This window comes from Pseudochaenichthys georgianus, chromosome 9 (assembly GCF_902827115.2).
Source record: "Pseudochaenichthys georgianus chromosome 9, fPseGeo1.2, whole genome shotgun sequence".
NCBI lineage: Eukaryota > Metazoa > Chordata > Actinopteri > Perciformes > Channichthyidae > Pseudochaenichthys > Pseudochaenichthys georgianus.
The window spans coordinates 33,129,765-33,149,071 of NC_047511.1; the positions used below are offsets into that span (position 1 = coordinate 33,129,765).

Here is a 19,307-nt window from a genome sequence, read left to right on the forward strand (position 1 = left end):
GGTTTTCTGATTCTGCTAGCAATATTACATTTCTAGGTTTGCAAAGTTAGATATGATGATGTATTTAGCATACACATTTAAGCCATTGCTCTTTTTTTCTGCTATGTTTGAGGTCAGAAGTGGACTACATTGATGTTGTGTTGTCTTGCCCATTTTCATCTTAGTGTGACAGTGTCTACTAGAGATGTCCCGATCCGATCACCTGATTTTCAAAAAAGCGGGGATCGGGAGAAAAAAATCGGGGATCGGGATTTTTTTTTTTTTTTTTCTAATTTTTTTTTTTCAATTTAATGTTACAAAACAAAAATGACCATGTTCACATCTTAAAGTCATCCTGAGGACTTAGTTTTGGTTTAAAATTACACAACATCATGTATGTGTTGCTTTCTTTGGGCTTGTTTTCATAGACCTGGTTGCTTATTTCTCTGAAATCTGGCAACAGAGTGGGCAGGGCGCAGTGTCTAATAGTAGCAGTAAGCTAACGAGAGGCTACGTTCAGCTGGTGACTCGGGAGTCGGGACAGAGAAAATGTCAGGAGTTTGGAAGTATTATAACATTTAAAGCGAAGGCAGTGTAACAGCCAGATGCAATGTTTGCAAGGCAGAGGTTCCGCGTGGTGGAAAGAACAGAGCTATGTTCAACACGACCAATCTAATACGCCACCTGAGAAACAAACACCAACAACAACACGGCGAGTACACAGCGGCCACTCAGGTAACGGCACTGAAACAACCGACACTTTCAGAGACTTTTAAAAGGAAAGAGAAACTGCCCCAGAACAGTGAAAAGGCCAAACACATAACAGCCAAGATAGCTGAATTCATCGCGTTGGATGACCAGCCGTTATCTGTTACCTTTTTTTTCTCTTAATGCATTGCATAAAGATCGGATCGGGAAAAATCGGTATCGGCAGATTGTCAAAATCAAATGATCGGAATCGGATCGGGAGCAAAAAAAGGTGATCGGGACATCCCTAGTGTCTACCAGTAAAGTGTTGATTGCACCTTGTCAGCATCGTCTTGGATGTTACTGCTTGGCTGTGATAAGGGTCTTGTATTAGGGTTTGGCAGATCTTTGAGTATTTTTCCCTCTGTTGTCATACCAATAATTCAAAGTTGTTTGCAATCACTCATTTCTCTTGATGTCTGTAGCACTGCGACTTCTTCCTCTTCACTTCAGTTTGATAGTTAGTTTGTTATTATTGTCATGCTGTTGTCGACACATAGGAACAGACCAGTTAAAGTACAATGGGATTTATATTGCACAGAAAGCAGTCAGACAAAACATTATTGAGAAAGGAAAATGCAAATGAGCAACATGCTTTACCTGCTACACTTGGTAATCACAGTGTTGTAGAGAAGTATTTAGATTATTGATTCAACCAAAAATGTGTGAGGTCAATTGGAAAAAGGCTGCTTACCATTCAGATTGACCTTGTTTCTTCGTCCTGACCTTAAAAAACCTCTTGGGATCTAAATACTGAAGCTTCAGGGGATTAATTGCAAGAGCTTTGTTTCCATGCTAAATTAGTGTGGACGAGGAGGAAAGTAAAAGCTGTGAGGAATGCTTTAGTACTCGCTGCAGATGATGTGAAAGCCAATGCAGAAGTTCCTCAATATGTAGTTTTAAAGACTGCTAGGTGCTAACTAGAGATGTCCCGATCCGATCACGTGATCGGGGATCGGAGCCGATCACGTGATTTTCAAAAGACAGGAATCGGGAGAAAAAAATCGGATCGGGAATTCTTTATTTATTTTTAATATTTGTTTTTAATAATTTTATTTAATGTTACAAAACAAAAATGACCATATTCACGTCTTAAAGTCATCCTGAGGACTTAGTTTTGGTTTAAAATTATACAACATCATGTATGTGTTGCTTTCTTTGGGCTTGTTTTCAGACCTGGTTGCTTATTTCTCTGAAATCTGGCAACAGAGTGGGCGCAGTGTCAAATAGTAGCAGTAAGCTGACGAGAGGCTACGTTCAGCTGGTGACTCGGGAGTCGGGACAGAGAAAATGTCAGGAGTTTGGAAGTATTATGAAATTGAAAGCGAAGGCAGTGTAACAGCCAGATGCAATGTTTGCAAGGCGGAGGTTCCGCGTGGTGGAAAGAACAGAGCTACGTTCAACACGACCAATCTAATACGCTACCTGAGAAACCAACAACAACACGACGAGTGCACAGCGGCCACTCAGGTAACGGCACTGAAACAACCGACACTTTCAGAGACTTTTAAAAGGAAAGAGAAACTGCCCCAGAACAGTGAAAAGGCCAACAAAATAACAGCCAAGATAGCTGAATTCATCACATTGGATGACCAGCCGTTATCTGTTACCTTTTTTTTCTCTTAATGCATTGCATAAAGATCGGATCGGGAAAAATCGGTATCGGCAGATTGTCAAAATCAAATGATCGGAATCGGATCGGGAGCAAAAAAAGGTGATCGGGACATCCCTAGTGCTAACTGTATGAATGTTGATCAAACACCAGTTTCTCAATAGAAATACAAAGTCATTTCAATGTGTCACAAGTTTCCATGTCCCCAATAAATGCAAATAGAAGTTTTTTTTAACTTATAGTGATTAAATTCAATATGAATGATTTAAAACGACATAACAGATTTTAAACAATAAAGCATTTTATTTGTATAGGTGCCTTTCAAGGCTCTTAGGGGTCGCGGTGCGAGATACAAAAAAACACCAGCAGAAAAACAGGACAATGTATTCAGTAGGGATGGAAATTTGAAAGCAAATGTATTTTCGAATATTCGACCCCCCGAAAAAACAGTTAACCGAAATGTACATATCCTATTTAAAAAAAAAAAAAAAAAAAAAAAAAAAATTCCAAAAAAATGTCCACATTTTTTTTCTCCAATAACTTTTGGAAATAAACAAATACATGTTCAAATAAATATAGAAACCAAGTCGAATTTGTCAAATTTATTGAACTGGTGATCACAGTTTGACAGCTATAGGCCTACAGCTTTCATGTGCGGAGGCGAAGCTGGAGAGAAGACCCTCTCATCTGGAATGTAGGTTGCGGGTATAGCAAGGTATAGTATATAAGTTTAATTTGGCATAGTTTGGACTCTACACCGCACTCACTAACCTGGTCGAAATATTTCCACACATGTCTGACAGTGTGAGAAAAAGTTTTTAGAGAGTACTTGTCCATGGACAAGTGAGTTTGGCAATTTACTTGTCCGAATACATTTTTCACTTGTCCGGAATGGACAAAAATTGGGGCCACTGGAATCTTCTTCTTCGCCATCGTATTTTACATTTTCCCACTGTTTTTACGACACCGCTGACGTAAGTGAGCGGTAAGCTTTTACTGCATATTTTACTGCATATTCAGCCAACGATACTCTGGCTCTGACAGAGAGTCTCCAGCTTGCAAATGCTGGACAAAATGAATCAAGAGATGTGGTGAGAACATTTGTTTAATTTATTGAAACAGTGCAAACTGTAGCTTACAAGCCTTTGAAACGTAAGTACATAAAGTGCAGTATCACAATGGACAATGGAGAATTAAAAGGTGCAGCAGGTGGCGGAACATGGGGGATTTGAATGGGACTTGTTAGAAATTAAAATCAATGTTTTGATGGCATAAAGTACCATAAACATACCGTCAGTTTAAATGCTGTTTTATACTGAAAAACCAGAAGTTGTTGTGCACAACCAGTTGTTGAGCTTTTATTCTGAAAATCCTTCATCTCCGGTTAGCATTTAGCATGTGGCTAATATACAATTTCATATAGAGGTGAATTTAGTAGCGATATGACACGGAGTGTTGCACACCGAAACCTACTGATTTCAACACTACAACTATAGACGTCGAGATATTATTATTGCTGAATATTAAATGAAGGTACAGTTTATTTGAATACGTTTGTTTACAGACGTGGGTAGCATGAGACAACATTCGGAACTACCGGAAATGATACCAGCCGTGAGGTATTTTTGGAGTATTGATTACAGCGTTTAAAATGTATTAAATGAAAAGTCATGAAAGAGATAAGGAGGAGAAAAGGCGTGTTTAGTTATATATTTAATGTGCAATGTCTGAATCCTCTGTAATGCGCAACAACGAACATTGGAGACGTGGAGGGCCGATCCCCAGCAGCGCCAACCGGCCCACAGGGAGGATTCAGCAGAGGATATTTAACAGCTGGAAAGGTGGAGCTCGCTCTCTTCCCTTCGCTCACGAGAGCCAGAACACAGCTGTTTTTCTGACTGAACCATCTTCTGCTTGTAACATTACCGCGCTTTTTTATTAATTAAAGTATACATTTGAACATTCTCAGAGACTCAATTAGTCTCCTTTTTAAAGCTTCTCTTCTGGACGCGAGTATAACGAACACAGTTATCAGACTTAATGTATCGATACCCGCGGTTGAAATATCGATACTTTCTCGGAAAACTAAATATCGATATATATCGCAGGATCGATTAAATTGCACAGCCCTACCGGACGGTGGGACGTGTACTTTTTCGCACACTGGTCTGTTGTGTAGGACTCTTCTTAGAGTGTAAATAATTACCGGACTATGACTGGTAAAATATGTTGAATACCGGCAAAACTAAATCTCTCCTGTCAAAATGTCTATGTACTTTGCTGCCACACACGGTTGCCAAGCAGCGCTTATTGTTGTTTAGGCTGGCCACTCATGTGTCGTGAGTGTTGACAGGGGGCGGGGGAGCACGCTCAAGAACTGTTAGCGCCGGAACCTCGCAACGGCTGCGGAGAGCATTTGGGCATAAGTTGAGGTTTGAGTCTGCGTGATCTGCGTGTAGGGAGGGGCAGCAGCCATATCATTAGCTAGATCTGATGGATTTGGACATAAACGCGAGTGAAGTATAACCGGACGCGAGAGAGAGAGAGATCAGCACCTGCAGCTCTGCCCGCTGTGAGGGACCGGTGAGCGGAGCAAAAACACCTTTAGACGTCACCTAACACATTTAGCTATGGCACTGTCGTATACATTGAATTATTCAATTTGATAATATGTAATCAACTTGGGCATCCCTCCCAAAAAAATCTAAATATTAATAACTAATAACTGACTTAATAAATACCTGAATAATTATTCGAATATTCGATTAATCGTTCCCATCCCTAGTATTCAGTAAGAACAGAGGATGTGTCATGAGGGTGATCAGGGTGGATATGCCAGTGTAAAGACATATATGTTTTGAGCCGTGATTTGTGGAGAGAGTCAATATTCCGGATGTCAGGTGGGAGGGAGTTCCTGAGGCGGGGTGCAGAGTAGGGATGGGAATTTGAAAGCAAATGTATATTTGAATATTCGACCCCCAAAAAAACGGTTAACCGATTAACCGAAATGTACATATCCTATAAAAAAAAAATGTGAAAAAAAGAAAGAAAAATATTTAATTTTGAAAGATAAATAAATACATGTTCAAATAACTATAGAAACCAAGTTGAATTTGTCAAATGTATTGAACTGGTGATCACACTTTGAACAGTTGACAGCTTTCTAGGGCTGTCCCGAATACCATTTTTCGGGCTCCGGATATTCGATAGTAATCAGCAGCGAATATTCGGTGCGGGAAGATTTATTTATTTATTTAATTTATTTTTTTATAAAATAACATTTATTTTTTACAAAATGTTTTCATAACATGTTCCGAGACACCTGACAACATGCTGTTAAGCAGAAGTGCAGAAAGAGCATACTATTACGATTTATATTTATTTATTGTCTCAGTACATACATACATACATTAAAACTAAATGTGTCCTCTGCATTTAACGGAGCCGCAGTGCAGCGCCTGGGGACCAAATCTGGTTCCAAATTACGTTTTACAACCTGAAGATACAAAACACATATTTATGTTATAACAACAATGCTTTTAATAACATAGCCGTAACAGTAGGCCTAACAGTGTAATACTTGTTACCGATACAGTAAACAGTATTTAAATAAATTAAGAACGAAAAATAAATGAACGAACTGTATGCCAATAATTGCCTTAGTCCCAGATGTTCCCACATTGCTCCTATTATTTTCACTATTCGGATCAAATTGAAAAACTAATATAAAAAAACAATTCGCTTGCTTGCAACTATTTTCCAAGCAAAGTAAGTGCACGATTTTATCATGTGTAACGTTACTATTTAAACGGCGGATAAAGCAGCTTCATCATGGCAACTTGACAACAGCTAAGCTAAGCTAAGCTAGGCTAGTACTTACAGCATCTGGTGACTTTTCAGAGTTGTTGTGCCACCGTGGTAGGCCAGTTTCTTGTCGCATATTTGGCACACTGCCTTCTTCTTACCATCGTCCAATTTAAAATGGTCCCACACAGCTGAAGTCTTCGGCATTTTGTGTTCAGGTGTGTGAAACGAGGTGAAGCGAGGTGAAGCGTGCCGTTTGCGTTCGTGACTGTGAGTGAACGCGATGTCAGGAGCACAGGCTGAGATTGTATATATTTCCGCATTTTAACAGTGCAATTCAAAAGTATAAATATACACCTTTTACGTGTAAATATAAACCTTTTACCCCACAGTCAAACAACTTAATTTGCTTCGCCATTTTTTGTAAAACAAACACACGGCGCACCGCGCATGTGAGTAAACCTGCATCGCTTTCTGGTTTCGTAATCACACAATGCACGTGCAACATAAGTATCAGGTTCCGACTGGTCACAACAATAATTAAATATCACTCAGTCTTAAAGGTGGGGTAGGTAAGTTTCAGAAACCGGCTCGAGTGCACTAAAATTTGAAAGTACACAGCCGAAAAGAATCCGCCCCTTCCTTCAGACTTCCTTACAGAGCACCTCCTCCAACACACATGAACGCGCAATGCACACCCAATTACGGCACGCCCAATGAGGGCACGAGATACATTTGCGCGTGCACGAGATGGAAGGCTGACAGACAGGGCGGCAATCCGGCTAAACGGATTGGTCGTGCTTTTTACAGTATTACGGCTTCCACAGATGACATTTTTTTATGTTTTTTTTGTCACAGCACTTAAGATATTCATTGCTATCGGGATGTTAAGAGCATTCCATGGAATATAACAAAAGAACAACAATGGTGGTGCTGTTAGCTTGATGTTACGTATGTGGAAATAAGCAGACCGAATTATGTGAGTTTTGAATGAAAGTGTGCTGTCCTTGTGGACTTTAAACATTATAATCAACTGGGGAATGGAATGGGCAATTCTAATAAGTTATTAAAATGTAAAATGTATATGCTTTCCTCAAAGGCGCCAGACTCCTTTTGATTCCTTTTGCTTTTCTAACACCATCAGTTTCTTTTTGGTCAAAATGGTTTAGATCTTAAACATTTGCTGTGCTCTCTAGGCCACCACACTCCTTTTTAAAAAGAAAAAGAAAAAAAAAGCAGTAATTTTACCTGGCTATTTTCTGTATATACGTAGACTTTTAATGTTTTATCTCATATGACAATAAAGCAGAATATTTGAATCTGATCATTGTAAGTCCCATTTTATTCAGAAACAGATTTTGGCGGACCACCAAGGTGAATCAACTGAAGATGTACATGTATGTTTTCATTGAAGGTACAGGATATGTATTGTACACATAGTATTGTAGGTATTCTGAATGAAGGACTTAGTCCTTGGTAGAATTAAAGGATCTTAGGTGGGACTTTACATGAGAAAGTGTTTTGTGTACATTTACATTAGTTGGTTGTGAGCAGCCCTGTATTGATGTTGAGGGCGAGTGAGGGAAAAGGGTAAGCAACCGAGAGCCTCCTTGTCCAGGGCCTTTTGTAATGAGGCTCCAGGGAGATAAATCCTTATGAGACCTGACAGGGTGCCACATTCCTAGGCTGAGAGGTCCCCCCCCCCCCCCCCCCCGAGCTCTCTAGGGCACTGCTTTATAGACATCTGATGTTGTTCCCAGACCCAGCCTTGTGCCCATTACAGTGCACTCATCTGCCTTTTCACAACAGATCCATATATTGGACTGCAGCCATCATCTGTTTTGGCTGTCACAGTATTGGTACCTTACTGACAGCTTAATGCGCTAGTATGCTATTTTTCATCTAGAAATACTGGAATAATATATTACTGGCATGTCAATAAAAGTACATTATTGTTGTTGCGATAATGGGCTGATCACACCCTTGTTCTATCTGGATCCAAGCCATGCTATCAAGGCTCTTATCTATAATATGTTATGAGTTGTTCAATCCTTTGTACTTTCTATTTAGAGCTCAACTATCAAGCTACCGAGTCAGACAAGAGATTTGATTAACTTTTTATGTCCGTAGACTAAAATTGTCGAGGTCAGTAGAATGAATCTTTTGTTTGAAGTCAGCGCTCTGCTCTCTTTGGCAGGCTTGAAGCCGTCTGTGTGCTAGTATTTCCACAGCCATTCCTAAAATGGAGAGGAAGGGCGGGGGTAAGAGGATGAAATATTGGCTTGCACCGCTAAAGGCTGAGGCCCACTCCACTGTGCAAAAAAAGAGGGGAAATGGAAAGCATGCTAGATTGAGAAAGAGGCAGGTGACTGGGTTCATTCGCAGTGTTGGCAGTGAGCCATGGACTTGCCTGTGGGTGTCTGTAGCAGTGCCAGTGCATGTGTTTAGCCTCTCGCTTGGAAAGGCCCCATTCGCCTCAGAGTTTATGTCAAAGCTCTCTCATTGTGTTAGCCCTCTCATCTTGATTCAGGTTTTTTATGTTGTCTGCAGATCTTGTGACTGCATTCTGACTTGTTCTCAGGGGAGTCTCTCTGGACTGGACAGTCATCAAACAGAGGCTTCCAATTAGTGTTAATTTCGTTGACTAAAACTATGACGAAATATGTCGGGGCTCTCGACTAACTTTTTTCCCCATCCTCCCGGAACCGTCCCGAAATACAATCTAAGCCGTCCCGAAATGAATGTGGACCGTGCCGAATTTAAAATGTTAGTTTTTCTACATTATCATTAGTTAAAATCATTCAAAAATGACCTTTAACATAAATAAAACATCATACAAATCATTAGATGATAATTCATCAACCTTTTTATTTGAGTAAATCAGTAATCACATAAACAAAGGCCAAATATATTTAAACAAACACACAAAAATTACTCTAATATTGACTCCAATCAAGTCCCATCCAATTAACAAAACAATCCAACACTCTGTCCTGAAGACAGAACCCAGAGTAACCACTAACCAGGATGACAGTCTGTAACACAGTCAGGAGACCTTTACAAACTGCCCCGCCCCCTCGCACACAGACGGGAGAGAGAGATCTCGTCTGGATTGGAAAGCTCGAAAATACATTATAGACGCATGTTGTAGTCTTATTGCATATTAGAAACGGAGTTGGTGAAACTAAAACTGCGATATAATGTGTATGTAGCAATAATACATATGACGTATATTTTTTAAATGTCTCCAGTACCGATAAAAAGTCCGATAACGTCAGAGCTGAACGTTACCACTGTCTTTAATAATTCCGGCCCGGGGCCCGTTTAATACCGGGGCTCGGTACCCATCCCTACATGGGGAGAGGACTAAATACGATGGAGGGTTCTCTTCTCAGCATTATTACCCATAGGGGATGAAGAGGAGTAAGTAAATAAAGAGGCCGGCGCTCCAGGGTCTGGTTCTGCTGTGCGTTTTTGTGATGTAACGGTAAAACATTTCAGAATTCCTCCACGGGATGCCATTGTACATCACTCAACCCGCGAAATACACACACTCAGTACATAGCTAGACCTATGAGCTAGACCCGCGAATTTGCGGGCCAGGAATTCTCGGGCACAGCCAGCTGGGCAGCAGGCTGACAGCCAGCGGCACAGCTGTAGCTACGTGTGTGTATTTCGCGGGTTTCTAAAGGTTTTGTGCGTGTGTGTTTATGTTGACAAGGAGGTTTAATAACTGTGTGCTACACAAATGTGCAGTCGGTTTCATTTCCATCGCCGTTTGTAGTTAGCAGGGTATTTTTATTTTAACTCGGTTCGGTACGTTTTCAGTACAGCAGAATTTTTTTTCACAGAACAAAACATATATATATATATTTTTTTTTATTATTATTAAACTGTGAATAATGTATTCACTCAAATAAATACAAAATATAATAAAATAAACATTAAGGTGCAGCATTTCGATGAACTGAAATAATCTGTATTTGAACTTTACTGTACAAGTACTCACAAAACATAAACTATTTGGGTTTTTAATTATTATTAAACTGTGAATATTCACTCAAATAAATACAAAATATAATCAAATGAACATTAAGGTGCAGCATTTCGATGAACTGAAATTATCTGTATTTGAACTGTACTGTACTAGTACCTAAGCAGCCAGTTTGACATTATGACTTGCTTGTCATTGTATTTTCATGTTGTTTAAAGAAAAATGAACTTTTCCACATTGCTTGCCGAAAGGGCAGATCTGCCTGCACTAGCAATGTCTCCTGCTGTGGAGAAAACCCTCTCACTAGGGACAGAGGTAGCAGACACAGCCAGGTAGCGCTTTGCTAACATGGCAACATAAGGATATTTGCCGTTTGTAATAGCTTTGGCTCGGTCTGAAGTTTTTGCGAGTGGTGGAGGCTTAAATGCTAGTGGGAGTTGGGTTTGCACTAGGGCTGCAACAAACGACTAATTTGATAATCGATTAATCTATCGATTAATGAAACGATTAATCGATTATTCGGATCGTTAAGGTTTTAACTGTACTACTACTTATATCGATACTGCTTATCGATCCGGTCCTTTTAACGATAGTATTAACGGTTCTTTTGAAATAAGGTAAACTAACTAAACAAATTGTGAACAAAACTAACATTGCTTTTTATTTTAATTAAATGCATAATATTTCACATCAAAGGAAACAACAATGTTTTAACAAATCATATTAAAAAATGTGATGACAGAACTGTAAACAGAATAGCTGAAACTTTAACAAAATAAATAACTCAGTTACCTCTAATCATTAATCTATGTTTTTATAACTGAGTTAACTCTGTGTGTTGCTGCTAGCATACATAACACCTGACGTGGAAACGTTCCTCGTGGACGGGGCTACAGAGCTGCTAGAAAGACAGTGGAACCCGGTGCATTTCTCCGTCTGGATGTGGCGCACTTTTGCTAAATGTTTAGACAAATTGCTCGTGTTACCGCCCTTACATGCTAAACTCTTATTCCACTTTTGGTAACGAGCATTGTCCACATAGACACGGCTATAGTTTAACCACACCTCGGAGCGCGTTCTCTCCGCCATCTCCTCCGTGTGTGTGTGTTGCATGCATGTAGCAGCTGCGTGTGCCCCCTCAGAGGTAGCAGATACAGCCAGGTAGTGCTTTGCTAACATGGCAACATAAGGATATTTGACGTTTGTAATAGCTTTGGCTCGGTCTGAAGTTTTTGCGAGTGGTGGAGGCTCAAATGCTAGCGGGAGTTGGGTTTGCACTTCAGTCTTTTTTCTTTTGGTACCGGTGATATTCACGTTCGGGTGATGCCTTTTCAAGAGTGTGCAAGTGTGATGTATTGCCAGCTGCGTAACCAATTTTAGTTGAACAATGCCGACAAACAGCTTTGGTTCGGTCCACCTGTCTTTGTCCGTCATCCTTGTATGTAACTGGGAAACCAAAATGTTCCCAAACCGGAGACTTCAATGATGCTGGAGGATTTTCGAGCTAAACTTTATCTGCGTTCGCCATTAATTTTCGACAGTTCCTCAAATTACTGACTAAATTTGAACGCATCCCTCTGACCAGCTCTCATAGCATGCCCTCTCATCCAATGGAATGACTTGCTCGAATAATTTCGGTACGGGTACGTGTACCGTTACAACCCTAAAAGAAACTATGTGATATTTGGGCCCATTTTTGCTACAATGAGGCGGAGAAAAAAAGCGAATGCATTGTTTCATCAGAAGGGAAGCAATGTGGCCATAACACAGCTGGTAAAAACACCACAAACCTGACCAGATACTCTATGCAAAGATGCTTAATCATTCAACCTGTGTTTTTCATCAAATAAGAACAATATATAATCCTATTTTTATATATATATATATATATATATATATATATATATATATATACTAAAATGAAAAATTATTGGTTTTGGCTAGACTAGTTTGACTGAAATGTTCTATATAATCTGATGACTAAAAAAGACTCAACCGTTTTCATTGACAAAAAGTAGACTAAAATAATTAGTTTTCTTTGACTAAAATATGACTAAAATGCTCAGACTTTTAGTCGACTAAAACTTGACTAAATAAAAACAGGATGAAGGTGACTAAATATGACAAACTAAAAAGGAAATTTAACACAGGACTAAAACTAAAACTAAATAAAAAAATAGCTGACGAAATTAACACTACTTCCAATGAAGATGGCTTATTTCTCCCTCTCTTTGTCTCCCTGGCCTTTTTGTCTGCCCTGTTGTGTATATAGTAGGGCTGTTAACGCGTTAATAACGCGTTAATGCAAAAAAAAAATTAACGCCACTAATTATTTAAACGCGATTAGCGCATGTGTATTTTTTTTCCTCGGCCGCCCCGTAGTTTCAGAGCGCATCGAGTTTAAAATACCATCTCCAAGCTGATGCTGACAGCCCCGCTCCTGCTGCCCGCTTGCAGCAGAACACACTTCCACGCTCACCGGCAGGCACCGACTGGCCATCTGGAGGACCGGGAGGGTGTGTGTATGTGTGGCCCAAGAGAGCGCGAGAGAGACCTTACGTGCATTGTTGTTGTTAGCATCTGGTGCTAGCTAGCTGCGCTAACGGATATAAGGAGCTGTTTAAATGAAAACAGAGGAGCGACATTTGAATATTTGTCATTGTTCAAATGATATTAAACATTAGCATAAAGCATATTTGTCCACTCATATGTTGATAAGAGTATTAAAAACTTCCACCGAGAGCGGGGGGGGGGGGGGCTTGCATTTTGACTTGAGCCGTCCCTTATAGATACTGTCATTATTACGTTAGTGAGCCGGATCATTTGGCTTGGCTCTCTTAAAGCGCCAGCTCTTTCGGCTCCCAAACGGCTCTTCATGTTACCACAGTTTACCACGGAGCCACAGTTTCGCCCCTGCAAGGCTCTGGTGCTCGCAGCTTACGTGCGTGCTCAACTAGCTCATCGTGTCCAAATCGCGCAAGTTCCGTGTTGTCCTGTAGCAGGCACCGCCGATGTCAGGGAAACGATCTTCAATACTCCGAAAAGAATCCCACCAGACTCATTTGCCCCTCCAACAGAGGGATGTCCTTGTCCTTTTTCCTTTTCGTTATTTCAAGCGATAACAACTCTCGATCTTCTCTCGAATTATTAATATTTTTTAAATGGCGGCAAGACGCCCCCCGGCGGAAACGCTGGTCAATATCATGAGTTTTGTTTAGGGATGCTCCGGCCGATCGGCCGCCGATCAATATCGGCCGATACTCACTCTCTGCCGATCGATCGGTGCTCTCTAAAAATGCCGATCGCGAGGGCCGATCGCGAGGGCCGATCGCATGGCGTAAAATTATGACTGGAGAGGGAGAGAGGAAAAGAGAGCGCTTCCGCTAATTTCTCCCGTGTTATTATCCAAAGTTAATGTAAACTTGAATAATGTACTTCATTTGTAATAATTGTGTTGGTTATTGTTTGTGGAAGCGCCAGTGAATGAGCCCCATTAACTGAGTTTTAAACTTCACTTTAAATGGAAGATCCCCATAGCCCCCACCCACTCAATCGGATCGGCGATCGGTATCGGCCGATACTGATTCCGGCGATTGGCCCCAAAATTGGCGATCAGAGTATCCCTAGTTTTGTTCATCTAGAACTTCACTAGTCTACTTAATCACGTTAGCACTTCCCTTTGTGTGGTCGGTTTATCTAGGTCTGTCTCTCATAAAGACAAGTATACACCAGTTCTTTGAACATATTTGAAGCCACAGTTTTCAACTACCCTACACAGATGAAAATGATTTAGCCAATATGAGAACTTTAGCAGTGTTTTCTATCTCCTGTCCTCTCTGAGGATGTTTACAGAGCGCCTCTGTTCCTTAATGCCAGAGCCTTGTTCAGCCTCTTGTAAAAGAGCCTTCTGCGTAACTGAAATCAAGTGACACTTTGTATTTGTGACAGTGGGGCAGGAAGCAAGGATAGATAAGGCCTCTCTTTGTACAGTATGAAGAGTCAGACAACAGAGACTGGCACGCTGGCACTCTACCATAGGTTCTATTATACCAATGTAGGCCTGAACCTTGTGGTGTTCATAGATCCAGCAATGCTTGTTTACTATTTGTTGCAGAAGTGATTACTCTACAAGTCTACATTTAGGATGGGACCTTCAGGGGCCTGGTATTAGCTGACCTGGGGTTAGCACTAGTGAGCTAGTGTTACAGTTTGTCGGTTACCAATGTATTCAAGTTCAACCAATTGTTGCATAAATTGTAATTTCCCACAATAACCCACTGTGTCTCCAAATATGTTCATGTGGTTGTGACAGCACTGACATTTATATAAACTAGGGATGCACGATATTGGGTTTTTGAAACCGATACCGATACCGATAATTTCCTGCTTCTCAAGACCCATACCGATAACCGATAATAAAAAAAAAATTACGCCACTAATTATTTTAACGCATGTGTATTTTTTTACCTTGGCCGCCCCGTAGTTTCAGAGCGCATCGAGTTTAAAATACCATCTACAAGCTGATGCTGACAGCCCCGCTCCTGCCGCCTGCTTGTGGCAGACCACACTTCCACGCTCTCCGGCAGGCACCGACTGGCCATCTGGAGGACCGGGAGGGTGTGTGTATGTGTGGTCCGAGCGAGCGAGAGAGAGACCTTACGTGCATTGTTGTTGTTAGCATCTGGTGCTAGCTAGCTGCGCTAACGGATATAAGGAGCTGTTTAAATGAAAACAGAGGAGCGACATTTCGCCACAACTGCGCCGAGCACTTTACTTTATGCAGGAAGCCAGACAGTGGGACATTGTACGAAAAGTCAGCACACTCAGCAACATGATTGCAGCGTCCAGGCAGCTCCGGTTCGAGCATATGCCGTGAGTTGCACATAGCTCCAGCGCGCGCGCACACACACACACACACACACACACACACACACACACACACACACACACACACACACACACACACACACACACACACACACACACACACACACACACACACACACACACACACACACACACACACACACACACACACACACACACACACTTTGTATTGTATTATTGTCTTCGTACGCTTTTAACACACCATCGTAGCGATGGCGATGTTTCAGGTGACTGATCAGGTTCGAAGTATTAGGGAGCGCTGGATTTGTGAAGAACTCCCCTCTTCCTAAACCACTAATACCACAGTACTGGCAAAACGGGAGGAGCCGAGTGAAAAACAAGCGCCCCTCATCCCAATCCACCCACACCGCAGTATTTTTTCTTTTTTTTTACCCAAAAAATATATTGTATATTATCGGGGCTATTAATACTGGTATCGGGTTTATCGGGATGACGTCATAATTCCTAATATCGGACCAATAATTATCGGGCCGATAATTATCGTGCATCCCTAATATAAACACTACCACAGATTCCAAACAGACAATCAGCAGTGTTGTGTCAGTCCTACACCGCATCTTTTGGCGCATTTCCACTGCAGCGGGGTAGCCCCGTTTAAGCGTCCCTAAGCGTCCTCGCTCAGGCCTCGGGCTGCCTCGCTGGCCGTCCGAGGCGATGGCGCATTTCCATTACAGTTTAGGACCTGGGGTAGCAACGCAGTGTAGGCGGGGCGATCGGCTTTTTGGCGGGCTTTTTGGGCGGAGCGACGCTGGGTAAAACTGCAGTGGCGTCATCTTCAATGCGACACAACTCACAAAACACACACAACAATGGAGGATGTGGAAGCGATCGTTTACTTGTTTCTTGTGAAATCCATGGTGCTGACATGCTGTGCTCTGCATAACCTCTGCGAGAGTCATGGAGAGGACTATGATGATGGGTGGAATGCACCAGCAGCAGCAGAGCCTGGGGTAGCAGTGGCTCAAGGTGCAGAGGAGGAGGGCACTGACATCAGAGAGGGTTTGATGCGCTACCTGAATACCTAAATATGCATTGTATTGAGCATAAATAAATCTTTTTTTTTCATATACAGGTGTTTGTCAAATGTTTTAAACAAATGTTATCTGAATTGAATATTTAGTAAATATTTGAATTTCAAGCACCAGTAAGTACTGCCCCATAATAAGAACATTTGAGGAAATATCAGATCATGAAAAGAAAATCTTTCTAATAAATTAAGCGAATATCAAAGCTAACTATAAACATAAATACTAAAGTGTAAAATACAGCAACACTATATTCATAAATGCAAGTGTAAAATAGTGTGGACAATTGTAAACATGGATGGAGGCTAAAGTATCCACAACTTAAAATATAACCTCAATCTTTCTTCTAGACATGTTAAAAGCTTGCTTGAATGGGTTATAGGTTTCTTCTTTTGTTCTCTCGTCTTTGAAATATATAAGGAATGTGTTTGAGTCTAGTAGAACGAGGGTATTACAATTGAGCAATTTCTACATGTATTATGTATTTATAATGTATTCTTAATACTATTACAAAATAAACATGTAATAATGTTTTAGAGGAGGACCTCAAGCTAGCAAACTCAATTTCTTGCTTTAAATCTCTTAAAACTAAGGGGCTTTTTCCTAACTGATGGTGTTTGTTATTGCTTTATAAATTCATGTATGTTTACATCTTCTCTAAATCAAGATTATGTGAATCTGATTTTTTTCTGTTGGGTGCAATTCAGTATCAACAAGAGATGAGATAAGATAAGTCAAAGAAGTACTTTATTGATGGCAGTATAAAAATACAAAAAAAAAATGTATCAAAAAGGCATGCCATTAAACAATAAAAAAAAAAAATGTAAAACTGTATTGCAGCCAGCATAAATATACATGGCATTGTAAAAATAAAAATAAAATGAACATTTTAAAGAAAATAAATAAACAAGGAAGTACAAATGTTGCATTTAAAAATTAACTAGATAAAAAATATATAATATGTACAATAACTATTAAGGTTTTTTGAAGTATCAGGGAGGAGACGGGCCACGTCGGCTGCCCAGTCATGGTGCCGTTCCTGCTGGGCCCGATCCTCTCCTCCTCGTTTCCTCTTGCCTGGGTGACAATAAGATAATAATTAGCAATAAGGAAAAAACACAGGACAGGTACAGGTCACACAAGGATATAAGAATAACATGTATAAACAGAACAACAGTAAGGTGAACTAAAGAAAGTTCTGGCCCTAGATGTTTACAATGATTGTGAAAGTGAATTACATTATGTCCAGCCTGTTGATAATGAATATAAATATATGTATATGATAGGATGTCACACACAACTGTACTAGCTGCTTACTAGCTAAGGCTTTACTTGTAACAGAGCATTTCCACACAGTGGTATAGCTTATTTTAATTACAATCTTACAATAGCAATCTTACATTTACAGATTGAATATCAAATAATCACATCTCAAATGTTATCAACACTCGTTGTAATGATGGTTAAGTAATATTGGCTTTGTTACTGTTATTATTCTTTATACAAAACAAACTGACATAAGTGGGAAATTACATTTTGTTTCAAATCTCAATCATATCTACAAACCAAAATGGTTCTACTTTTTTGTATGGATGTGGTCCCAGTGGTGGTGGCTTAGCAGTACACCTTAAGCACGGCTTGTAAAGATTTCAGTCATTGCCATGTTGTGAGCCCATATTTCTGCCAAAGTGCCTGTTGTGTGGCTTGTACAGCGCTGAAATGTGATCTATGAGAGAGGCGTCATCAGTCAGAGGCTCCTAGAAATGGCAGGAGTCCTAATTTCTTTGTTGGCAGGAGTCACAGGGACATATGTCACTACTACTACTACTACTACTACTACTACTACTACTACTACTACTACTACTAGTACTACTACTACTACTACTACTACTACTGCTACTAGCACATGCTTTTTAAGTGTCTGAGAATGGTGCTATAAAAAGCTGACCAGAGCTCATCATTGTGTCAACATTTAATTTTTGTTGAATTTAAAAACCTTAAATATGATATAATAAGGCCATAAGCTATTGTCATAGATTTCCCTTTGTCGTGTGTGTGATGTAATCTGCATGGTAGGGCTGTGCGATTATGGCAAACATCATAATCACGATTATTTTGGTCTATAATTGATATTAGGGGTCGACCGATAATTGCCTCATTATTTTCCCTCTTACTTTACTTCCTTTCTTATTTCCCTATGTAAACCATAAACATATATTCCCTTAGCTTTTACAGAGAAAGTAAACATTCAGTGTGTTACATTAGGTTTGTGCCAGTTTTGACTTGTTTTCATTCTTGGTCAATATGTTGCACCCTTGTAAATGAGGTCGATATAGTTTGCATAATGTCATCTGTAGTTAAAATCTAGTGCCTGACATTCATGGACTACATAATATATCGGTCTGGCATTGAGTTATTTATGTTTAATGTAAAGCCCCATTAAAGTCAGTATTCTTGGTTTACGGGCTGGCTGCTTGACGTGTCTGTCTGTGAGTCCTCAGTGTGTGAGGACAGTAAGCTATTCAGTAAGCAGTGAAGGGGGGTTCAGTCTAGCAGGTGCAGGGACTCGCACTACTTTACTAGGAGCAATGGAAGGGGGGAGCATCTGTGTCAGGGAGGTGATGACATTCTGATATCCGGAGCAGACAGACACACACTTTCACCTCTAGCTACTTCAGAGGTGCGAGCCAGAAAACATAAAATTGTTCCTGAGCAACCGTCACACATATTGCACAATGTTTTATGCATTGTTCTTTTCATTTAGGAATGTGGCCAAAATCATGCCACCAGGGTTGCTCAAGTACAAATAAAGTCTCATGGCAATTTTTTTCTTTGTCTTTCTTCGCAGGTTGATGGCTAAGAGAAACAGCTAATAATGCACAGCATCCGCTCCGCAGCCATACCCACTTCCTGCCTGTAGAGGAAGCGGCTGTGCCAGCATGTCCTCTCATCCCCAGTCTGGGCCGCCGGGCCGGAGGACTGTGGACACACGGCACCTCCCAAACCCTGCCAGTCTACCACTACAGCTGCAACGGGCACACACGGTAAGCGGCCCGGTACACAATGCGTTTAAGGGCTCCACATGAACTGCATCAACTTTCTTTTTCCCCGAAACCCTTTGAGAGATTTGACATCTGTCATTCTGGTTCTGCCTGCTTGAATATTTAGTAAACAGGGCATTACTCTGAACCATTGGAAAGAGGCCTGACCCCAGGGGCCCACACTGGTGTTTTTCCAA

The 19,307-nt window shown here is 40.7% G+C and overlaps 1 protein-coding gene across 1 annotated transcript in view; it reads left to right on the forward strand.

Moving 5' to 3' along the window:
- The window catches only part of ncor2 (nuclear receptor corepressor 2), a 73,034-nt gene that overhangs the window by 22,607 nt on the left and 31,120 nt on the right, over positions 1-19,307 (forward strand). Inside the window, exon 2 of the mRNA XM_071204296.1 lies at positions 18,918-19,113. Coding sequence (XP_071060397.1) covers positions 19,009-19,113 — 105 coding nt within the window. The 5' untranslated portion in view covers positions 18,918-19,008. The remainder of the gene's footprint in view (positions 1-18,917; positions 19,114-19,307) is intronic.